This window comes from Podarcis vaucheri (assembly GCF_965113315.1).
Source record: "Podarcis vaucheri genome assembly, chromosome: 11".
NCBI classification, from domain to species: domain Eukaryota; kingdom Metazoa; phylum Chordata; class Lepidosauria; order Squamata; family Lacertidae; genus Podarcis; species Podarcis vaucheri.
In genome coordinates, this window is record NC_138749.1 from 26,794,280 (window position 1) to 26,819,203 (window position 24,924).

Consider the following 24,924-nt stretch of genomic DNA (forward strand, 5'->3'; position numbering starts at 1 on the left):
GAAGCAGAATCGATATCTTAAATGCACTCTTAAATCCTAGTTCAGCCCTCCAAGAACAAAGCAGCCTTCCCCTGGGCCTCCCCTCCCTCATCTGGCATTGCTGCAAGTAGGTGTTTGGAAGCCTGTTTCCATTTTCTAACTGTGGTTTGTGATGTTTTCAGAATCCAGATTAACTGCAGTCAGTCTTAAATCTGGCTGCATATGTAACATACAATTAAAGCTCGTTCAAAGCACATTATTTTTCCCAAAGCATCCTGGGGACAGTAGTTTTTTTTTTAGGCTACTTGAAGCAGTAGCTCTTCAAGCAATAAGAGCACCCAGGCTTCTTTGTAGGAAATAATATGCTTAAAATGTATGGTGTCTATGCAGCCCATGATTAATGGAAACTGTTGTGTATTGATTCGATACATGATGTCCAATCACAGAACATTTCAGGATTTGTACCTCTGCCATTGGCTCTTGAACTCTGAGCCGTGATTTGCAGCTTGGAAGTTTAGACAGCCAGTCACCTTGGGCGTGGGAGTGGCCCAGGCTTACAGTTGCTTTGCCCCTGTTTCCCAGTTATGTAGTTCAATAAAGGTTCTTGTTGTTATCGCTATGTCTTGCCCACCTACACTTCACAAACAAGTCAACTAAACCAAAGCTGTGGAGCTATCTTGTTTTCACTAAGCACAGTAAAGGGTTCTCACAAAGCACTTAAAACTACAATGGTACCTCGGGTTACATACGCTTCAGGTTACAGACTCCGCTAACCCAGAAATAGTACCTCAGGTTAAGAACTTTGCTTCAGGATGAGAACAGAAATTGTGCAACAGCGGCAGCAGGAGGCCCCATTAGCTAAAGTGGTGCTTCAGGTTAAGAACAGTTTCAGGTTAAGAACAGACCTCCAGAACGGATTAAGTTCTTAACCAGAGGTACCACTGTAAAAGTGCAGGGGAAGTATGAAAGCTAAACACAGCCATTATCACTTTAATGCAAATTATATAAATCAAATATGTGAACACTTTGAGTCCAAAATCCTGTTAAAGTTTGAAACTATTCTCATCCTTGTGTTTTATTTCCTGCTAAAATTACTTTTTTTGCTAAGTGTCCCCCCCCCCCATCCTCTGCCTCAAAAAAGTATTAATTTCCTCTCCATATTTTGTTCCAATTAAGACAATGCCATCAGGGGGGAAAAAACCAACTGCTCAAATGTAGCTTGGAATTCAGCTGAACAAAAATATATTTTAACCTGAAGAATTAATTCAGGAAAGGTTTCAGGGATCCAAGCAAGCCAATCTCGTTAAGATGTAACAACCAAATGACTTTTATAAGTAGCATAATCATTTGTAATGACTAAGACATTGTGGAATTTATTTTCCAGAGAGGTAGATGTTTATCTGCTACTGTAACTAAAACAAGAAAACATCGTAGTACCTTAAATATATTGTGCTATAAGCCTCCACAGATTAGAATCTCCAAGGAATGCCATAAATTTTTTCATTATAGTATGTGTGTTATTGATTGTATATTCATATATATTGTATTTATAACTTGGCCATAGTAGCTGGATTTTATTTTTTATCACCCATTCACTACTATTGAAGCACAATCAGTTTATGTATAAAATTTCTCCCAGTAGCAATTTACATGGTTGAATTAATTGGCAATATGGACTACCACCATTATTCAATTTTGTAGAACTAAACTGTTGAATGAATATATTAATCTAAGGCAATCCTGCTTATGCTGACCTGGCAGAAATTCGTACTGAAATTATGGGGATTTAGTTCAGAGTAAACACACATAGGGATGTGGGTGGTGCTGTGGGTTAAACCACAGAGCCTAGGACTTGCCGATCAGAAGGTCGGTGGTTCGAATCCGCGTGATGGGGTGAGCTCCCGTTGCTCGGTCCCTGCTCCTGCCAACCTAGCAGTTCGAAAGCACTTCAAAGTGCAAGTAGATAAATAGGTACCGCTCCAGCAGGAAGGTAAACAGCGTTTCCGTGCGCTGCCCTGGTTCGCCAGAAGCGGCTTAGTCATGCTGGCCACATGACCCGGAAGCTGTACTCTGGCTCCCTCAGGCAATAAAGCGAGATGAGCGCCGCAACCCCAGAGTCGGTCATAACTGGACCTAATGGTCAGGGGTCCCTTTACCTTTACCTTTAAACACACATAAGATGGTACTGCACAATACTTAGTCTTAAACAGAGCTACAAGTTCACATCAGCTTAATCAAAAAGTCAAGATTTTAGTTGATTTATCAGTGGGGCAAATTTTAATCACCAAGGCTGAAATTGAAGGGACCCTGGTTTATTTTTTGAAGGCATTTTGGCTGTTGTGCATTTCTATAATTGAACTTGGAGGAGGGGATCAAAATTTAAAGATGGTTTTTCTGTCTAACAGTGTTCACCTTTTTTATTATTAAACTCTAAATATTCTTCCCACTTCCTCAATTTCCTTTATGGAAATTTAACACTTAATTTTTTAAAAGCTAATATATTAAAACTAAGGACTACTGTAGTTTCGATAGAGAATACATGTGCAGTACTATGCTAAATGTAGAAATAAAGGATACTCAGTTCAAATGAACTTACTTTCTATTAAGTATGTTTAGGCTTTCAGCCCCAACCTTTCTGCCTTCCTTTCACTGGCAAGCAAATACTTTTTGTTCAAATAGAGTAGACCTTTGTCAACTAACTGGCTGTTGTTGGTCTTCTAAGGGTGGGTGGTATTCTTTTTTTTTTTTTTTTTGCTGTTAAATAAATGTTTTTCCATGTTTTTCCGTTATGTTTTTAATGGGGCTACTTATTTTTTTAAATATATATATATATTGTGGTACCTCTGGATGCAAACAGGATCCATTCCGGAGCCCAATTCGCATCCTGAAGAGAACACAACCCACGTCTGCACGTGCGCAGGTCGCAATTTGCTGCTTCTGCGCATGACGTCATTTTGAGCGTCTGCGCATGTGCGTTCCGTTATTTCCGGGTCGCTGCGGAGTGCAACCCAAAAACGCTCAACCTGAAGCAACTTTAACCCAAGGTATAACTGTATTTATATTTATAATGTGGCTTAGTTGTATCTGATTTAATTTATGATGTGAGCTACCTTGGGTCCTACAATGGGAGATAGGTGGGATATAAAATACATGGATGGCTCCATTGGCTAGAGCGTGGTGCTGACAATACCCAAGGTTGCAGGTTTGATCCCCGTAATGGACAGCTGCATACTCCTTAAGGTCCCTTCCAACTCTATGATTCTATGAGAAATAAGGACAATGATCAAGCAGTGTTACCCAGAGGAAGCATAGAGATTTTCCACATTGGCTGTGCAACTGTTTGAAAGTTGCTTGAGAGGTTTTGTTTCAGCCTTTGTTTGACTGGCATGCAAGACAATATCATGCTGATGAAGCGCCTTTGTAGAGAATGAGTTAACAGTTGTTCAGTAGCCCATAAATTTTGCTTACATTTGCGCTTAATACAAATGCATCCTGCTGGAAACTTACTCTGAAATATGATTTGGCACCTGCCTTCTATCTACACTTAAATTAACGCCATCACCAGATTCCTTGTCAACAGTTTGACAACTAAATTGTTTTTCAGTTGCTCCCTAAAGCATTAAAAATGCTAAATTTTGTGTTTGTTTATGGGCATGATCCTGACAAAGTTCAGCATTTTCACTTTCAGACTTTCACATCTTCCTGTTGAAATCAGTGGGACTTAATATTGCTAACTTGACCACGTTCTCTGCTTTTATATAACAGGTCATATTGTTATACCCTTGAATCCTTTTATTGATCTAAGAGTATATGTAACCACCACTATCCTTAAAGTTCTTAGAAAGTTTTAATTTGTTGGGCATCTTATATTGGTCTGACTCTCTAGGACTTCAGTATACACCAGACATTAAAGTTGTGCATTGGGTTGGAACAGCATCCTGTTTTGAGCTGAACTAAATTGGGGGGGGGGGAGCAGAGACATCACCTTGCTGACAAAGGTCCTTATAGCTAAAGCTATGATCTTCCCAGTAGTGATGTATGGAAATGAGAGCTGGAACATAAAGGTGGCTGATCTCCGAAGAATTGATGCTTTTGAATTATGGTGCTGGAGGAGACTCTTGAGAGCCTCATGGACTGCAAGAAGATCAAACCTATCCATTCTGAAGGAAATCAGCCCTGAGTGCTCACTGGAAGGACAGATCCTGAAGCTGAGGCTCCAATACTTTGGCCACCACATGAGAAGACTCCCTGGAAAAGACCCTGATGTCGGGAAAGATTGAGGGCACAAGGAGAAGGGGACAACAGAGGACGAGATGGTTGGACAGTGTTCTTGAAACTACTAACATGAGTTTGACCAAACTGCGGGAGGCAGTGGAAGGCAGGAATGTCTGGCATGCTCTGGTCCATGGGGTCACGAAGAGTCGGACACGACTAAACAACAAAAATTAGAAAAATGGTGAAATACTTCTTCCTTCATGTGTATGACTTGTAATTTATTCAGTGGAGCCTGACTCAGGCTGGATTGGATTCAGATGTAATCATGCAGAGAGTAGGCCCACTGAAATCCATGGGGCTTGTTAGCCATGACTAATGCAAGTTCTATAAATTTAAACAGGTCTACTTCATGAATGACTAAGTGTGGCTCTGACTCCTATTTCCTTATCATAGAATCACTATTGGCTTACTGTACCATTCATGTTTAATGCCATATTAGTAATCACAGAAGCTGCTTCCTTTAATGACAAGTTAGTACTCATGTAGCACTATTCTCCATACTGTATTCCGGACCAAAGTTCTGCTAACCAAAAACTGTGCTATATGACGTTTGCTTGCTAGTTAATAAATAAATTAATAAGTGCACTCATGACTGAGTAAAGATTTAACCAACTAAGAGAAAGCCTTCCTGATCAAATTAGCTTTGAACTTCTTGTGTTGTGTTTTTACTGCAACAAGTGCTGCAGAGTATTCATTTAAATACAGTTGTCAGTGACCCACAAGCTACTTTTTCATGTGTACTATTGATTTGCTGCAATAGCAGCAAATGTTGCTGCAATAGCAGCAAATGTTGCTGCATGTTGCTGCAACATGGAGAAAGACAAATCAGCCTCACAGAGTCATTTGATAACTTTTATCCCAGTTCAGATGCATTAGGATGGGGTAGCCAATGTGGTGCCCCCCCCCGCTCCATAAGTTATTGGACTAACTCCCAGCAGCCCAAGCCAGTGGTCAGGGATGATGGAGCTGTAATCCAACATCTGGAGGGCACCACATTCCCTACCCCTGCATTAGAAAAACAAGCCAACACTGGTATGTACTTAAAAGCATACCTTCTTATAGGAATGGAGAGCATGGCTTTTAAATTTTATCATATGTAATTCCATTTGTGAGTGATTCCTGTATTACTACACAAACATAGGTCTTGATCCAAAGATGCACCCATAGTTTATATTCACACTTGAGCTCTCCTAAACCACAGGGTGCAATGTACAAGAGGCTTTGGCAAAAAAAATCCTCTGTTTATGTATGCATTTCTACATTACGTGGGAGAGGGCTGCAGTTCAGGAATGACAATCCTATATTGCTAATGACTTGTGGCTAATTTGAAATGTTTATAACATTCATAAGAATGCTTTAGAATCATAGAATCATAGAATCATAGAGTTGGAAAAGACCACAAGGGCCATCGAGTCCAACCCCCTGCCAAGCAGGAAACACCATCAGAGCACTCCTGACATATGGTTGTCAAGCCTCTGCTTAAAGACCTCCAAAGTAGGAGACTCCACCACACTCCTTGGCAGCAAATTCCACTGTCGAACAGCTCTTACTGTCAGGAAGTTCTTCCTAATGTTTAGGTGGAATCTTCTTTCTTGTAGTTTGGATCCATTGCTCCGTGTCCGCTTCTCCGGAGCAGCAGAAAACAACCTTTCTCCCTCCTCTATGTGACATCCTTTTATATATTTGAACATGGCTATCATATCACCCCTTAACCTCCTCTTCTCCAGGCTAAACATGCCCAGCTCCCTTAGCCGTTCCTCATAAGGCATCGTTTCCAGGCCTTTGACCATTTTGGTTGCCCTCCTCTGGACACGTTCCAGTTTGTCAGTGTCCTTCTTGAATTGTGGTGCCCAGAACTGGACACAGTACTCCAGGTGTGGTCTGACCAGAGCAGAATACAGTGGCACTATTACTTCCCTTGATCTAGATGCTATACTCCTATTGATGCAGCCCAGAATTGCATTGGCTTTTTTAGCTGCCGCGTCACACTGTTGGCTCATGTCAAGTTTGTGGTCAACCAAGACTCCTAGATCCTTTTCACATGTACTGCTCTCAAGCCAGGTGTTCCCCATCTTGTATTTGTGCCTCTCATTTTTTTTGCCCAAGTGCAATACTTTACATTTCTCCCTGTTAAAATTCATCTTGTTTATTTTTGCCCAGTTCTCTAATCTGTCAAGGTCGTTTTGAAGTGTGATCCTGTCCTCTGGGGTGTTAGCCACCCCTCCCAGTTTGGTGTCATCTGCAAATTTGATCAGGATGCCCTTGAGTCCATCATCCAAGTCGTTGATAAAGATGTTGAATAAGACCGGGCCCAAGACAGAACCCTGTGGCACCCCACTAGTCACTCTTCTCCAGGATGAAGAGGAACCAAGTTCTTATAGAAGTTTGAGGACATTGTTGAAGGTTACAAAACTTTCAAAACTAACCATAATGTCCCACAGATCAACTCAAATATTTTCAGTTGATTGTAAAGACATTGAACAATAAGGAAGTAAAACTAGTTCCTTATCCAATATGATGTTCAGATAAAACAGTTGTAATGCTTAGGGGGAAATAAATCTCTCAATTTCCAAAAAAAAACACCAAAAAAAACCCTTTAATGTAAGGTGAAATATTTATAAATAACAGGCTTTTTCAATAAAAATATACATATTTTAACTGGGCATCATTATACTCCTAATCAGGACTGAACTACATCCCTAGGTTTGGTCCTCAGTCACTGCTAGAAGAGTCTGAGCTATCAGAAGATGAAGAATCTTTCTCCTTTTTTCTCTTCTTTTTCCCCTTTTTGTGATGTTTTCTTTTCTTGGATTTACTCTTTTTCTCCTTCTTTTCCTTTTTGTGGGATTTCTGCTTTTTCAATTTAGGCTCATCCTCTTCTGTGGCACTTGAGGAACAAGACCTTTAAACACAAGAACATTGATTTGTTCAGTTATACACCAATGCCCTATAGTGAAATATTGGAATCTGAGAGATCTTTCACTAAAAAGAATTAACTTGGTAAATACACCAAAGAGGGACATTTCTCCTAAACTCTATTGTTCTAAACACCGGAGGCCCCTGAACACTAGGGCTGGGCAACACTGGGTTCTCAACATTACAATGTATCACCAGCCAAACATCACAGTTTGGCAATAAACCGTGATGTTGAAAGAAGCTGCGTTGGACCCAGCCGGTGAGATGCCAGGTGAAACTGCCGCAGCTCTCATTGTGGGAGCTCAGGTGTTTTCACCCCAGTGCCTTGGCTGTGGCCAATACAGCTGGCCCCAGCCTGTTGCTCAGCCGGGGGGCGGAAAGGCTCCTGCACCCAGTTGAGCAAGCCCCAATGTCCCTGCTGGTTAGAGGGACCTTGGGGACCTTTGTGAGGAGCAGGGGGTGGGCAAGCTACCTCGCCGCCACTCCCAGAAAATAGACCAGGCGGTGGTAGCCAAGCGCACAGAGCCTGTCAGGCTCTGTGCTTTTGATCTCTTTCCTTGTGGGGTGGTCGTTCACCCTGGGAGGAAAGACGCAGCCACCCTCCCAACAAAGTCCACAAGGTGCCTTGCGGAACGGGGCTGCCTGAGGCTGCTGATGAGTGCTGGGCCCGGCAAAAGCATCAGAGAGCTCCTGCACCCTCTGGCTGCTTTGGACCAGGAGGGTGGGCTCAATCTTTCCTCTGGAAAAGATGCAGCCAGACAGTAGCCAAGCTAGCTGTCTCCACCCAGAGCCCACACCTGGCTGCCGGCTTGCCCAAGCTGGAGGTGAAGTGGGGGCTCCTTTAAACTTCTCCATTGAGGGATGTGCAGCAGAGGACAATGCAGTTTCACTCAGCAGTATATCGCTGGTGAAACCGCCACTGCTCCCGAGTCACTCTGCCTCCATCTCACGACTACAGCTTGTTTTTTCCTGGAGGCAGTGGGACTCAGGAATGGCAGCGGTTTCACCAGCTGAGTGAAGCTGTCTTTGCGGTCTGCCTCTCATACTGGTCCTAGGCAATATATTGAAATGTCTGTGTTGTCTGTGAGAGAGGAAACCTGTGGGAAAACCTTCGGAGAGCATAAAAGGTTTTTTCCGGAGATACTCCTTCAATGACAAGTGAAAATCAGTGAGAAAAGGGGCCGTCTGCACTGCATGAAGCAAGATTTCAATGAGCAAAGGAATGGAAGGTGCCTCTTTTGGTGGATCTGCCTGGCAAAGCATTCCACAACCATCAGCCATTAGAAGCAGGTCCAGTGTCACCATCCCAGCTGATCTCTGGAACATCCAAATGGCTCGGGACATTGACACAATAACCACAAGTGCTCTCTCGCACTTTGCAGAACCTGTTTGACTCCCTGGTATGCTTTAGGTGAGGAAACAAACTGGAAGACAGCTCAAACATGAGTGGAGGAAAACTCCAGTAGAACGCAATTGAACACTGATAGGGCTCATCATCATACCTAACTAGTGGCAGTGAAGGCAGCATAGAAGGCCTACTTTGCTGCCTCAATTGCATCCTCACCCCACCCAATACATGCTTTTACTTGCAGAGATTCGTGCAGGATTTAGTAGCAACAGCAATTCATCTTTGAAAAGAAATAAAATTTCTGTTTCTATTATAAAAAACTTTTTGAGCATACAAAATCTTGGATTAGAAAAAAAAGCCCAAATGGTTTCCCACCCATCTTTAAATGGTGTCATTACATGCAGAGATTCAGATTTGAAGGCAATCTGAGCACAATATGTTTCAAGCTTCTCCCTGTTATGCAGAGACAAAGCTTTCAAAATTATACCTTTTCCTTGATTTCTTTAATTTTGATTTTTCTTTGCCTTTCTTTTTGGTCTTTTTCTTTTCTTCTTCCGCAGAAGTTCCTGTGAGTTAACAAAGTAAGATGTTACCCCTCCCAAAAGGAGATAATACATTAATTGTTATAACCCTTTAAGAGGTAAGAACGCGAGAACAGTGCTGGATCAGGCCCATGGCCCATCTAGTCCAGCAGCCTGTTCTCACAGCGGTCAGCCAGGAAACCCGCAAACAATAATCAAGCCCAAAGCGCACTCTCCTCCTGTGGTTTCTAGCAACCGGTGTTCAGAAGCATCGCTGCCTCCAGCTGTGGAAGAAGAACATAGGTATTGTTGCTAGTACTCACTGAGCCCCTTATTATCCATGAACACGTCCACTTATGAAAGCAAAGATAATCCAGGCAAAGCTTTCAGGATAATTAAAACTAACAGATCCATGTACAATCAGGAATGGGTGATAAAACAGGAAGTAATCTTAAAACGCAATAAATGGCCGTTGCAAATTAAGCAGTGAGATTAACAATTACTAAAACCTCGAGTTAAATAACTCTAACCTGAAGTCACAATGCAAAGAAGGTTGTCACTAGGAGAATCTTAGAGGCAAGGGCATTCCATAAACGGGGCACCACTACAGAGAAGGTCCTCTCTTGCATCACCAAGGATGGAGCTCTAAGGGGAGCCTTCCTAGAAGATCTCAAAACGTTATTTACACCTAGAACTGGGCAGCTTTTAGTTCTGCATGACTGCAAAATTTAAAAAGGTTCATTCTTTTGCTTGGTTGCTATTCTAGTAACACATAAGCAACCAGATATTTAGGTAGGGTGGAAGACTGTTCTAAGAGAAGGAAGACAGGAGATATAGAGATATTACACAAGGACACACTGTTTTTTAAAAAGCACCTTACCCTTTTTTTCTGGAATGGCCTGCAGCTTTCCCAGCTCCTCTTCTTCGCTGTCCTCGCTGCTTGTGCTGCTGACATCTAAAACTATGTCTCTTTTAGGGTCCACCCGGAGAAAGTTTCGGCATTCAAATGTCAGGTGACCAGCTGCATATAATTAAGCAAATTGGGGGGGGGGAGGAAAAGCCAACAAAATAATTAGCAAGAGGTTGCTGGGATTGTGTTATGTTCTTCCTGCCACTATGTGTAACAAACATTTTATTCTTAAAAAGCAATGTGAATGATAATGTTGATCCAGTGACTTTGTCAGAAACATAGCCGGGCTAAGGTTTCTGGCTAAGGGGACATATTGCTTGGTCAGCCATATTTTACTAGGATTCTTGCCGTGCTATGCAATGTCTGTTTGCACCATTTACTGATCCAGTTTCTCAGCTTTCATTTAAAAGAAAAAGCAAGGGTTGTATCTAACAGAATGACCTCTGCAGGCTTAATGGAACTCTCCCCACACTTGCTGGCAGCACCCAATTTTTCCAATACAATATAAATGCTATTATACCAATACTGGTGGGATGAAGGGTGGTTCTGTGGCTGAAAGTGCATGGGTTGTATAAATCCTGCATCGTAGCCCAATGCTGTTATACCCATATTGCTGAGAGGGGCTGAGAATTGTGCAGCGGTAGCCCGCTGTTATTATCCAACCTACTGACATGTTGGATTTTGGGGGGGGGGGTGTTTGCGCAGGGGTTTGGAAAATATATCTGGGGTGTGTGTGGAGTTGACTGTTGCAGCTGTGCCTGGGGGAGGAATGATTAATGCCTTAATGGGGTCAGGAGAAGAGAAATGGGGGCTTTTGTGGGTGGGTGGATTTTAATTGCAAAAACTCCCAAAAGGAAAGGGCTAATCACTCCTCCTTCCTTACTGCTACTTCTGCAAAACTATGCAGCTCTGTGCCGCATTTCCACAAATAAACAAACCTAAAACAACTTTGTAGTATGAGAGTTAAAATTATTAACAATGACTCTGTATTAAAATACTACAGTAGAAGTCTGATCAGCAGTGAACAAAATGCTTTGCATGCTTAAAATATTTCCCCCTCTCTTGCATTAGCACTATCAAAATCCCCCAGTCTATGGATTTTCTCCCACCCTGTGTGGGCTTTCAACAGTCACGAAATGTGACTCTAAGCAGTGAAGTGTGTATGCATGTAATGCATGTTATAATGTGCACATAAAGATAGCATTCCACCACTCGGTTCTAAAAATTTCATGAGGAAAGCCTCTGGGCATAGTCATCTTTGTGTGTTATGTATGTGCATGAATTCATCTTTTGGGGCATAGCCCCCTCAGGTGAACTTACAATGTAAAACAAAACCAAAAACCAAACCCATAATACATCCAGCAGTAACAAATCATTTAAGAGCATAGGCCAGTTGTAGTTCCAGGCAGGATCTCACTATTACTGACAAATACTTGCAATGCTTGGTAAGAGATCCCATTTCTGAGGGAAAATGGGTTTCTTTCATGAAACGGATCTTTTCATAAGACCGTTTTTCTGGTAGGCAGGCTGATGATGGGTAACACTGGTTGAAGAAGAGTTGTTTAACAAAAAGATACACAAGTACAGCTTTAAGCACACAAACCGTGGAAAAAATATCACCCCAATATGAATCTGAGACATTTTAACAGCCTCTGCCCTCCCCTATTTCGATATTACTTTCAGCAATTTGTGTAACACTTCACTCTGTGTGTGTGTGTGTGTGTGTGTGTGTGTGTATGCGCGCGCGCGCACGCCTTCCTTCTGTTCACAGTTCTCAGGATCCGAATCAGTGTCTTTTGCTGTAGATTAAATATGCTCCTACTCAATTACTATACACTGATAATGGCATTGCCTGAGTACAACAAACTAGTGATGTTTGTGGTAAATATTAGTAAATAATTATATCTTCATTTTTGTAGATACTTACGATAGCCACATTTCTTGCACCCTGCTCTGATGTTATCTTTATTTCCACCTGGAAAGGCAAAATATATTTCATATTAGCTTGAGATAGATAAATGTGGAATATAAAGGGTAACAGTTGATCTGCCACACACATCAGTATTGACAATGTTCTCATATACCGTATTTTTCGCCCCATAGGACGCACCGGCCTATAGGACGCACCTAGGTTTTTTTGGGGGGGAGGGAATAAAGAAAAAAAATTATTTCCCCCCCCAGGCGCGGGGCTGGGGCGGGGGACGCCCGAGCTTCCCCCAACCCCAGCCCCCAGAACAGGCAGCTTTCCGCAAGCCTTGGAAGACCGGCGCGACTTCCCGCCGGGCTCCCATGCTTGTGGATATCTGCTTGAAGTCCAAACCAGGTCGGGGAACAGCGGGATGGCGGCGCTCCGCCTCCCCACTGTTCCCCGAGCTTGTGGAGCTGGCGGTGGGGAGAAACGCGCTTCTCCCCACCACCAGCCTTCAAACCAGGTCGGGGGACAGCGGGAAGGCGCACTGTGCCTCCCCGCTGTCCCTGGAGCTTGTGGGGCTGGTGGCGGGGAGAAGCGCGCTTCTCCCCACCTCCAGCCTCCAAACCAGGTCTGGGAACCGAAGCCCAGGGCGCGCTGTGTAGCGCGCCCCGTGCTTCAGGCTGCTGCCCGCAAGCCTTGCGAGCCCGCGGGAATTCCAACCGGGCTTGCAAGGCTTGTGGATAGCTTCCTGAAGCCTGGAGATCGAGAGGGGTCGGTGTGCACCGACCCCTCTTGCTCTCCAGGCTTCAGCGAAAGCCTGCATTCGCCCCATAGGACGCACACACATTTCCCCTTCATTTTGGAGGGGAAAAGGTGCGTCCTATAGGGCGGAAAATACGGTGCAGAATATCAATAATTGTATCAGCCACATTTGTTGTTTAGTCGTGTCCGACTCTTTGTGACCCCATGGACCGGAGCACGCCAGCCACATACTATTACCAAAATATATAACTTAGCATAACTTACCCCTACAGCCAGAGAAGTTCCCAAAGTGTGATAAAGGCATTATGATAGCTGACATGCCTTTTGCATCAATCCCTGCCATTCCAGTTTTGCAAGGCTGGATGCTTGGCCAAATTAAGATGCCATTTCCCCCTTATGAAGAAGAAGAGTTTGGATTTGATGTCCCGCTTTATCACTACCCCAAGGAGTCTCAAAGCGGCTAACAATCTCCTTTCCCTTCCTCCCCCACAAGAAACACTCTGTGAGGTGAGTGGGGCTGAGAGACTTCAGAGAAGTGTGACTAGCCCAAGGTCACCCAGCAGCTGCATGTGGAGGAGCGGGGAAGCGAACCCGGTTCACCACATTACGAGTCTACTGCTCATCAATGGTTCCTCTTCATCCTGGAGAAGAGTGACTAGTGGGGTGCCACAGGGTTCTGTCTTGGGCCCGGTCTTATTCAACATCTTTATCAACGACTTGGATGATGGACTCAAGGGCATCCTGATCAAATTTGCAGATGACACCAAACTGGGAGGGGTGGCTAACACCCCAGAGGACAGGATCACACTTCAAAACGACCTTGACAGATTAGAGAACTGGGCAAAAATAAACAAGATGAATTTTAACAGGGAGAAATGTAAAGTATTGCACTTGGGCAAAAAAAATGAGAGGCACAAATACAAGATGGGGAACACCTGGCTTGAGAGCAGTACATGTGAAAAGGATCTAGGAGTCTTGGTTGACCACAAACTTGACATGAGCCAACAGTGTGACGCGGCAGCTAAAAAAGCCAATGCAATTCTGGGCTGCATCAATAGGAGTATAGCATCTAGATCAAGGGAAGTAATAGTGCCACTGTATTCTGCTCTGGTCAGACCACACCTGGAGTACTGTGTCCAGTTCTGGGCACCACAATTCAAGAAGGACACTGACAAACTGGAACGTGTCCAGAGGAGGGCAACCAAAATGGTCAAAGGCCTGGAAACGATGCCTTATGAGGAACGGCTAAGGGAGCTGGGCATGTTTAGCCTGGAGAAGAGGAGGTTAAGGGGTGATATGATAGCCATGTTCAAATATATAAAAGGATGTCACATAGAGGAGGGAGAAAGGTTGTTTTCTGCTGCTCCGGAGAAGCGGACACGGAGCAATGGATCCAAACTACAAGAAAGAAGATTCCACCTAAACATTAGGAAGAACTTCCTGACAGTAAGAGCTGTTCGACAGTGGAATTTGCTGCCAAGGAGTGTGGTGGAGTCTCCTACTTTGGAGGTCTTTAAGCAGAGGCTTGACAACCATATGTCAGGAGTGCTCTGATGGTGTTTCCTGCTTGGCAGGGGGTTGGACTCGATGGCCCTTGTGGTCTCTTCCAACTCTATGATTCTATGATTCTATGATTCTTAACCACTACACCACAGTGACTCTCTTACAAGCTATCAGTGCTACCTTCAGTGGGCCAAATATGATGTTTACATACATCATTTCCCGGCATAGATGGACTAATGGCAGCCATATATGAGGCTGGTGAACCTGCTTGACCAAGAACTGCCATAAGATTCAAGGAAACCTGAGTTAAAGTTAACAGCTAAGCCTCTGTCTACCCCAGCCTGAAACTGCTGTTCCTTAGGTTGCAAAGGCTATATTAGCACACGTTCAACAAGCTTCTTTATGCATGTAGATGAAGATTATTCTAATGGGGGGGGGGAATTGCTTGGAATATATCAGGATCTCATATTCCTTTTTGTTTTCACTTTTAAAGATTAGTAATATTGTGGAGGTTAACCAGAGGGCAGCAGCTCAAAATAATATAATGGTGAACATCAGCTAATTAACATACAAACTAAGCAACACTCTAGTTTGCATGAAAAAGCTCCGCTGAATGAAATCATTTCCATAGAAACTGCAGGGGCCAAAATAAAATTAACAGAATTGTACTGATGGTGGTAGGTACATAAATAGCCCATTACTTAAAAGATAATTCAATTCAAAACTCTCCCCATGTTTATATCTAATGAGCTGATTAAGGTTTTGCAGATCATTTTGAATAACCATTGCAATAGCAAAACAAAACATCTAGTGGGATATTTATTTATTTTATTTTAAAAAATCTAATTACTGTACAAACTAGATTCTGAGGTTTAGCAACTCCACTCAGCTTATCCATACTATTCAATTATTACTGCATGCAACAGAAAAGGTAGATTTAAAAGTAAACTTTCACCTTGGAAATATGATTAATAATCTTTATACAGTAAATGGATTTCTACCTGGGATAAAAATCGATCAAATGTCCATTATCTCTAATTATCCTATTGTATCACTTATAAGAAAAAACAGAAGATCTTATTCTCTTGGAAGGAGAAGGCATTGCATAGGATTTGTACTGTAAGCTGCTTTGTGGAGGATTTCCTCCAAAGCAGGCTACGAATCCCGCAAATAACTAAATAAATACAGAAAATACAGGGGTAGCCTATAGCAACCTCCAGGTGTTACTGAACTCTAGCTTGCATCATCCCTGGTCACTGGCTATGCTGATCAGAGTTGGAGTTCAACAACATCTAGAGCTCCATGTTGGTCCCTTGTGAGATAATATTTATAGTGGTTGTTGAACTTGTTTATATCCACTTAAGCCAAACTGTAGGATATTAATATGAACTTCTAACTTGGGACAACAGTTTGTTACATCATACTCCACGCTCAAAGAAGATTGCTTTGTGGTTATATCATACACTTTTGCTTAGTTTAGTATGTGCAACATTTCTGAAGGAAAGAAACTAAAACAGTGGAAATATCAAAACGAATGTACTATCAAATCCTGACATAAATATGGGACTTTCTCATCATTCACAATTGTCATGCCCATAAGAATTTCTAAGGAATAAGATAAACAGAACTTTTCAAACTTGGTATGTAATTCTGGCTTAGGGACCATTCAGCTTTACTTGCTTTATCCCACAAAGTTTTGACATAATTATTTGTATTGTATTTTTACACAGCATTGTAACATGAACTGTATTTTGGGCTTGTAAACTTGGTTTTTCTTCTCCTCTGTTTCATTGTTTATATATTTTTGGTGGGGAGATATCAATAAAAAGTCTAAACCAAGTGTGAGGAACCTGTGGACCTCCAAATGTTGTTTGACTACAACTCCCATCATCCCTGAAGGCACTAGTTCTTACTTCTGGTTTTAAAAAAATAGATTTTCCATCTCAACTATAAATTCTAGGAAAGGGGAATAAATGTTCTTCCTTTCCTAAAGGAAGTTCTGTAATCAAATATGTTTTTTTAAATCTATTTTTCACATAGCCTTTGGAAAGCATTACTGATTTCAGAATCCGCACAAGTTTATAAGAAGCAAGCATTTCTGCAGCCCCCTTTTTAAAATCTTGCACAGTTCTAAAATCCATTATGTCACTGTTTATTCAAATACTCCACCCACTTAAGAAGAAACTAATTATATTATGCTTTGATAATATGCTATTATCAAAATCATCATTATATTGTTATGGTGCCTTTTTGGTAAACAGTGCCACCACGGGGAGAAACATGCAACCCATTAGCACTTCCGACCAGAAGTGGATTGACATGCTGTCCGCACTTGGGTTCCGGACAATTGTGGTACAAATTTGATGCAGCAGCTGCAGACCTGCTTATTTAAAACTGGGTCTGCCCCATCACATATAAATATGAAGCCCAATGTTTAAAGCAAAAAGGCATGTGAGTAGTTCTAAAGACTTCTCTATCCACAGGTGCCTTCCCACCTGCCTCTTCCTCTTCCTCTCCCCTCCTGATTGGACCCTAACACCAAAAGCAAGCCCAGCTTGGAGAAAAGCCAGGGGCAGGGGGGCAGAGACAAGAACCAATGGGTCAATAATAGCAGACATATTCCAACAACCACTAACCCAAGCATGACCCCTCTTGCTAACTTTCTTATTTACATGCACCTGAATGCTCAAAGTAAATAAATGCAGGTGGTAGTAATATTTATTCCTCCTTGTCTAAGTCAGGGGAGTGCCAAAGAATGATTTCTCAGTTATGTGTGGGTCAAATAAAGGAAAAAAATATTTGCATAAGTTTGCCTCAAAGGGCTTCAGTAAAAACTTTTGCTTTTGCAATTCCTAGAAAGTTACTAGGACTGAATGTATTTGCTGACAGCTCAAAATCATTTGAAGGCAATTTCTTTTGCATGTGTGTTCTTAAAATCAACTCTCAACTAATCCAAGGTGTCACCTGTCCCCTCTCCTGTCGACCAGGTGCTGGAAACCGCAGCAGGGCTAAGTGCTCTTGAGCGCAGGTCCTGCTTGTGGCTTTTCCATAGGCAACTGGAAGGCCACTGTGAGAACAGAATGCTGGCCACTAACTTGATCCAGCAGGACACAGGACACTTGATGTTTCCTGGACACAGTAGCATCAGAGAAGTTCAGCTAGTCTAGGAGCAGGCATTTGCCGCTTTCCTCTCATAGGGCACAACTTTAAATGGCCAGAGTGATCCAGCAGGAGGGGCCTGCTGTATACAGCAATAGGAAGCTGCCTTATCCCAAGTCAGTTTATTTCTCCATCTTGCCTGGTATTGTGTATTCTGACTGGCAAAGGCTCTCCTGAGTCTCCATATTACAACTGTAGGAATCCACCCCTCCCAACTCTAATGAAATTATTATCTTTTAAGTCATATTTTCTCTCCCCCTTTTTTAGTAAAAATGAATCACAAATTCAGTAGAAACGGGGAGGCATGCAGGAACAGGGAAGTACTGGGTGAGCGATTTTACAGTTTATCATGATATGAGTACTGTCACCTAAGGTTTTTTTTTACCATAACAGCAGCAGAACACTGCTCGTACCTCTTTTAACACTTGGAGATCAGATTAGATTTTTGGTGAACGGGCCCTGTGAAACTACACATTAAAAAACAAACAAACATCACAACTGCAAGAAGTATACAGATACCGTAATCCAATTCCTATTATTATTTCTTTTAGCTAAGCCCGGTAAATTTACACAGCTGAAACCTTCCATCTGCAGTTCTTGCGTGTGTAAAGAATGCAAAGCAAAACAAGACTGTTCAGTTTAAGAAAGTTCCGTATTTTAAGCACACATTCCCTCCCCGACAGAGCAAGAGTCACGCCCCTAAACATCACAACTCCTACAAACTCCACTGAGTTCGGCAGGATTTAATCCCCAAACTGCAATCCCGACCACTTACTTCAGAGCAAATCCCACTGAATTCAGTAGGGTCTACTTCTGAGTAGGCATGCACAGGACTGCAGCTGCTCCCCGGGACTCCCTTCCACTCGAGAGCACGTTGGGCTCTTCCCCTCGTCCTCGGTTTGAGCGGCAGGAGATGCAGCACCAGTGACTTTCCACACGGCCACGATCTCGCGCGTGGCCCTTCCGCGCCCCACCCCGTTTGAACCGCTCACCTGGCAACGCCATGCAGCCCCCGACCGAGACGCCCCGATGCCCCGCTCTTGGCCGGACGAGGTAGCAATGGCAGCGCTTCCCCGCCGGAAAACTTTGACCCGAGCACGAGCGGCGCGTACCATCAGGCAGAGGAGAGGGGTGGAGGAAGGAGAAAGAAGGGCGGTATTGCCAGGGAGACAAGTGAAGGGACTGCAGATAGGGAATCCATTTCTGATTCCCGGAGGAAAAGCTTGAAGGTTGACAGGAGAAGTCCTTCGCTCATCCACGGACGAAGGTTCCTCAGGCCACGCAACCAGCACAGAAACCCTGCAGTAGGGCGATAGTCGTATGAGCCACTCCTAGCCAAAGGAGGCGGGCTGCCTAGTTGATTGGCAGCGCTTCTGGCCCTTGTCAATCGGAATGAAAGTAGTCCAGTAGCTAAAGAAGAAGAAAAAAACACTTAAAGGGCTTTTCTTTAATCCCACGCATACTGTAAGACTTTTTCCATCTCCACCGTTCTAGGGCGGATAGAATCAGTTGCGGCGCCGCAACCCGGCCGGAAGACTTTGTACCTGACACAGCGGATTGTACCAGTATCCCAGATCTGCGGGGGGATGCGCCTCCCCTGCTTTGAGAAGAAACAGCACAGTTCCATTCGTGGAGCGGATGCTTTAGCTCAGAGGCTCTTGAAATAGGTTTGTGTGGGCGGGGGGATTTTTGTTTGGCCTTCGAGGGTGCGGATGGGAAGCTTGCCTTCTTTTCAGCGCTGTCCCCCCCCCGGGTAGAAGTGGTAGTTCCCGGCTTCCAACATGGCGGGAGCTTCGCCCTGGATTCCCGTTTAACGGAGTTCGGTGCGTCCGCCTTCTCCCGGGTCCGGGGACCGCCGCGCAGTGAGCCCGCTGCGCCCAAGCCCACACCATGAGTAACATCTACATCCAGGAACCGCCGACGAATGGCAAGGTTAGGGAGGGGGTAACACGAGCAATCATTCTCTCATACTAAAATTTTGGTAAATTATAACTACAGTACTTGGATGCAACCTGTGAGGATAAATTTAATGTAATCTATGATATTTTGGTTTATCTATGTGGTCCAGATTGTCCTCAGTGCACACATTTCTCAGTGTTCCAAATTAAGGAGAGTTTACTTCTCTGAGAAATTGGAGAAGTCAAAATGGAAATTATTGGAAAAGTGAAAATGGGCTTTGTTCTGTGCTTGGTGGGCTTAAAGGACTCAGACACTACCCTCCTTTTCTAATGTTGTTTATCCAGGAATACTGGCTTGTCTGGAACATTAATAGAGCTGAAAGTCAAGAGATACTCTGTTTCCAACCTCTGACCAAAATGTAGCTTTGGGAATTAGGGACCGCCTGTGGTTGCCACTCCAAACACCAGGCCAGCTCAGCCCCAAAGCTGAGCAGCTGCTGTCCTTGGAAAGGGTCTTCTGATGAAGATGCTATACAGATGGCACCACACTCTCCCTAAAACTCGCTAAAATGTATAAAGGCAGGTCGCCAACATGCTGGAGATGTAAAAAGGATATAAGGTCATATTTCCATATGTGGTGGAACTGTGTAGTTAGTTATCCATGAATTTTAGAATAACATCTATAGTGAACTTAAAAACTATTTAAATTTACATTTAAAAAAAGACCAGAGAAATTCCTATTAGGAATACTATGAATAGAATTCAAAAAATATATAAGACCATTGTTTATGTACGCAATCACGGCAGTGAGAATAATAATGGCAAGAAACTGGAAAAATGAAACCTTACCAACGATAATAGTGTGATTCTTACGATAGAATACCTGCAACTAGCAAAACTGACAGGAAGAGTTAGAGGAGTGTCAAACCAGAAAGTATATGGAGAATGGAAAATATTTAGAGAATATTGAAAATCGTACTGTACAAACAATAATATACTTTCAGAACTAGATTGATGCTTGTAAACAAAAAGTGTGTTAGATATCATATCAGATTATATATTTATTTAAAAAATGAAATAACATAAACCTATGCAACAAAATATAGACAATATAAGCAGTATAATGAGAATGATTGGAAGTTTTACATTTTAACTTGTTATTTAATTGTAATATATTGTATTTTCTTTATTCTTTATTCTATTTTTATTGCTTTTACTTTGTATGATTTGTCATCTATGTATTTATGTCTATGTGCGAAATCAACAAAGATTAATATTTAAAAAAAGGAAAGGGTCTTCTGGTGGTGAAGGTAGCCTCAAGATGGGAGATAATCCGTGACTGGCTGCTGATGTTGTAGCAGGTGGAGAAAATGAAAGGATCAGGTGCACTTTTAGTATGAGGGACTGTTGATTAGTGGAAGAAGTTGAGCAATGGTGGGCAGCTGTCGTTTGGAATAATTCTGGCATTATCCATTGCTCCTGCGTACACTGCTCAGCAAACGTGACATGGATTTATATAGTTTTAAAGAAAACTGAGCAGCATGTGGATGCTTAGACCCATTAGTGTGGAGTTTGGGAGGGGGTTACTTTGAATTGGAAAACCTTTTTCTAGATAATGTTGCATGAAATGTTCTGTCCCCTTAATCAACGGGGATCTAGTTTAGCATGTTACACTTATATTTGGTAAAAAGATTTTTTAAAAGCATGCCTTGTTAATGTGCTATATCAATATCTCTTTTTTTCTTTAAGCCATAATAATTTGAACTGAAATATTTGATATGGTGTAGGAAGGCTACACAGCACCTCCTTCCGAGTAGACATGCACAGGATCACACTGTTAATAGAATGTTCAATGCTATCGTCAAACAAATTTGAAGACTTCCTTGATTTTTAAAAAAATATATGTTTTACAATTTGTTAACACAACTTAAAACTTAATATGCTAATTCTAGCAGACTAAATAACCTGTGCATTTATGTTTACTATATATGAATGGATGCTTGCCAGAGACAGTTGATTAGTGTTGCATCCTAACACACCCATTATATTACCACTTCGGTTTTTTAAATGCTGGAATAGGGTTGGTTGAGGGGAGGGCAAGGGTGGGAGAACTCCAAGTTGCTAGTGATGGTATTTGTATGTGTGCTCTTATCTGTGTGGTGTCAGTTTCACCAACCCAGAGCTTGCCTAACCGCACCTCTCCCCATTCCTGTGAATACACCCCTACTGTAAGGGCACTGTTGCCACTCCTTGTAATAGAATCTTTTACCTGCACACAAAACTTACTCATTTTCTTGTTTCTAAGACAATACTCTGAGGCAAGATGTATTTCTAGTGGCAGCCAGGAAAGTAGTTAAGTCTGCAGAATGCAAACCATACTTTCTAGGAGCACATACTGTATATATTTGTAAAATAGACATATGCTCTTCTACAGGTTTTATTGAAAACGACAGCTGGAGATATTGATATTGAGCTATGGTCAAAGGAAGCCCCCAAAGCGTGTCGGAACTTTATTCAGCTTTGCATGGAAGGTAATGATTAAGACAGAAAATACCTAGTTACGTTGTGCATGCAATTTAAGGCACCAAACATCTACAGGAACACCTAGTCCTTAAAGTGGTGTGTGTGGACCATTAAATAACCTGTTTGTAGTCTGTTGCAGTTTTCCACTATTTATCATGATGGGAACTAGTCTAGGGCCTCCCTTGGCTTGCAAGTTTCTCCCATGGCGTGACCATGAGAAGAACTTTAATTAACGACAGTGTGCTGGATCATCTGAACCCAACAGTCTTCTGTTAACTCTGGCTTGTTTAATGCTGATTGTTTCAACAAAGCATAGTTAATGTAAACCACAGTGTAGGTTTTGAGTGTAACAGCACACTGTGTTTAATTGAAATCAGAAGCAAAACCTTCCAATCTCCTTGTGGCTTGCTGGAAGAGGCGATGTGAATGGTGAGCATGCAGAGTGGAGGTTGACAGGCTGGGCTCATTTCTTGCACAATAAACCATGGTTTATCGTGATGCCCAAATGCAGGCACTGTCATATTGATTGGTAGCCAAGAGTCATAGTTAGAAAAACAGACGAAAACAGTATTTTAAGATATGAAAACAGTATTTTAAGATAACAGCAGGCATCTGCTGTGTCACTCCCCAGAGTCGAGTGTCTCTGCCTCATGTAGCTGGCCACATTTGCTCCTCTCCTCCAAACTGCATTACAAGTCAAATGAAAATCCATCTTTCATCTAAGCACTCTGCAACTTGTAACACCACTTAATAGAAGTGGACCCATTTCCCTTGCATGGAGGAGGTTTGGATAAACAACGGGAGAATCACTGAATGTTTCTTTGATCTCCAAAATTACATGCAAGTGAAAGACAACCTCAATTTCCCCTTAAGTCACCTGATAAGCTCAGGGGGTTTAGAGAGGATTCTTTTTAGTTTTAAGGAGGATCAGAGAACCCTGGGAATCACCTCCGTTGTTTCTTATCCAAACTTCCATGCAACTGAAGCAAGACTCTGCCTCTTTCTCAAGTCCTCTGAGATTAGCAGAGGGCTTGTGGGCAGTTGGGGTTTCCCTCACTTGGGATGCAGTTTGCAGAAGGGGTAAAGCAGCAGTCAAGTCTCCTGCACTTTCCTTCCTTCTCTCCTTTCTGCTGCAGTATGAACTAACCTCAGCCTCTTCCCAAAGTCCTGTGTGCATGTGCTAGAGAAAGTGGGGAGAGCTGGTAGTGAGGACTAAGAGAGGCTGGCTAGTAAACCAAGCCAATACAGTAGCACCTCGGTTTACGAACAGTCCTGTTAATGAACTATTCAGTTTACAAACTCCGCAAAACCGGAAGTAGTGTTCTGGTTTGCAAACTTTACCTCAGTCTACGAACGGAAGCCGAATGGTGGAAGGGCACCAGTGGTGGGAGGACTCATTAGGGAAAGCGCACCTCGGTTTAAGAACAGATTTGGTTTAAGAACAGACTTCTGGAACGGATTAAGTTCATAAACTGAGGTACCACTGTATTTGTGGACAACATAATTTATCATCAGTATTAAAGATAATCCTTTTAAATTTCGTACTGAGCTAAGTGGTTTTGGTAGTTTGGGTTTTAGCTTCTTCAAAATTAGCATATGCAGCTAATTTTAAGAGGAGAGATATTTTGAAGGAATAAAATTTTGGCAAGAAACCAGAATGCTGTTTATAATGAAAGGTATACAGTCCAGGCTAGCTACTCTAATGCCAGTTTTCTTTTCAGGTTATTACAACAACACAATATTTCACAGGGTTGTACCTGAGTTTATAGTGCAAGGAGGAGATCCAACTGGTACTGGGTCAGGAGGAGAATCTATCTATGGGGCCCCTTTCAAGGTAAACCTCTGTTTTCAATGGGTTTTATTGTCCACTTATTCCACTGCTGTTGAACTTTGGTTAAAATGGATTAAGATTTAATACATGTCCCAGCTACAGTTAGCTGCCCACCCCGTGCACACATAGCTTGCAGTAGGCCCCATTGCACTTGGTGGGATTTGTAAAAGTGTGTGGGATTGCATAGTTAATCACTTTTAATTCCCTTTATTTCTTTGTGAGATAATTTGAGCACATGAGATTTGAGTCCTATTGAAACTGGCAGGACTAAAATGACTAATCTGTGGCTAGATCTGGGTCAAAGTTTGGGGTTATTTAGAGTCACTTTTGTGAGGAAAGCAACATAATAATAATTAATAATAATAATAATAATAATTCTTGCTCCTGACCGTTTTTAGAACTCTGCATATAAAATGGCATTCTAAACAATTGTAGTGAAATGTAGGCTGTTCATAGAATGAAAAGATGGGACTTAATTGCCAAGCTTGGAAGGAAGAACAGATCCTCATCTTTCAAGATTTCCTGTCTATAAGTACAAATAACCATGAGAAAGCTTTAAAAAAGTTTCCAAAAGAAACAAATAATTATGTTGTGCTTCTAGAATTAAGAACTGCTCCTCCTACTTGCTAGCTCAGATAGACCCTCTTGAACTTGTTACTTCAGATGTAACTTTCAATATTTGCATTCTTCCAAAAGACACCACTTTTATCTATATCACAGCTCCTTAAAACTGGGACATTTTTTTTTTATTATGTCTAGTTTTTCCATGGAAGATAAGCTGTTGTCGATAATGAAAGTGATTATTGCTTTGGGATTTGGTGGTAAGCAGTGTTTTTGATATCGTATTCCAGAGGTGCATCAACGGACAAGCTGTGGAATGAACAAGAGCAGATTAAACTTGTGCACTAATTGCTCTTCCTCTTTAATTTGCAGGATGAATTCCACTCACGGTTGCGCTTTATTCGGCGGGGACTGGTTGCCATGGCAAACGCCGGGCCTCACGATAATGGCAGCCAGTTCTTCTTTACTTTGGCTCGGGCAGATGAACTTAACAACAAGCACACCATCTTTGGAAAGGTCTGAAAGACTTCTGTCCCAAGCCCCGTTATTTGTCTGCCTGAATTTGGTTGTGGGGGCAACCTTGGCAAAGAAAATCCACCAAGAGCTGTCAGAACTCATCAAATGCAGTCTCTGATGAGCGGGAGGGCTAGCTGTTTGGATACCCTCATCACAATACCGTATTTTTTGCTCTATAAGATGCACCAAACCACAAGACGCACCTAGTTTTTGGAGGAGGAAAACAAGAAAAAAATATTCTGAATCTCAGAAGCCAGAACAGCAAGAGGGATCGCTGCGCAGTAAAAGCAGCAATCCCTCTTGCTGTTCT

At 42.5% G+C, this 24,924-nt stretch overlaps 2 protein-coding genes and 1 long non-coding RNA gene across 5 annotated transcripts in view; 2 read left to right on the top strand and 1 right to left on the bottom strand.

The window, feature by feature from the left end:
• The first annotated feature begins 922 nt into the window (after positions 1 to 922).
• LOC309514584 lies at positions 923 to 5,742 on the top strand. The gene is made up of 3 exons (XR_014212075.1): positions 923 to 3,023; positions 4,009 to 5,043; positions 5,075 to 5,742. It is a non-coding gene; the product is annotated as an uncharacterized lncRNA (long non-coding RNA).
• A 1,078-nt stretch (positions 5,743 to 6,820) lies between these two features.
• Positions 6,821 to 18,776, bottom strand: SREK1IP1 (SREK1 interacting protein 1). The gene is made up of 5 exons (XM_082242308.1): positions 18,278 to 18,776; positions 11,877 to 11,924; positions 9,920 to 10,060; positions 9,006 to 9,084; positions 6,821 to 7,156 (listed from the first exon to the last, which is right to left on the bottom strand). The coding sequence occupies exons 1-5, from the start codon at positions 18,288 to 18,290 to the stop codon at positions 6,967 to 6,969; spliced, it is 471 nt and encodes a 156-aa protein (XP_082098434.1). The 5' UTR covers positions 18,291 to 18,776; the 3' UTR covers positions 6,821 to 6,966.
• Positions 18,777 to 19,034: 258 nt separating this feature from the next.
• The window catches only part of CWC27 (CWC27 spliceosome associated cyclophilin), a 112,769-nt gene continuing 106,879 nt past the window's right edge, over positions 19,035 to 24,924 (top strand). Inside the window, exons 1-4 of one of the 3 annotated variants that reach the window (XR_014224488.1) lie at positions 19,035 to 19,217; positions 21,618 to 21,714; positions 23,428 to 23,540; positions 24,471 to 24,614. Coding sequence is in view for 2 of the 3 variants with exons in the window: in XM_082242055.1 (XP_082098181.1) it covers positions 19,176 to 19,217; positions 21,618 to 21,714; positions 23,428 to 23,540; positions 24,471 to 24,614 (396 nt within the window). In the remaining variant the exon portion in view is untranslated. The remainder of the gene's footprint in view (positions 19,218 to 21,617; positions 21,715 to 23,427; positions 23,541 to 24,470; positions 24,615 to 24,924) is intronic. The other 2 variants (XM_082242055.1, XM_082242056.1) reach the window with 2 other exon arrangements.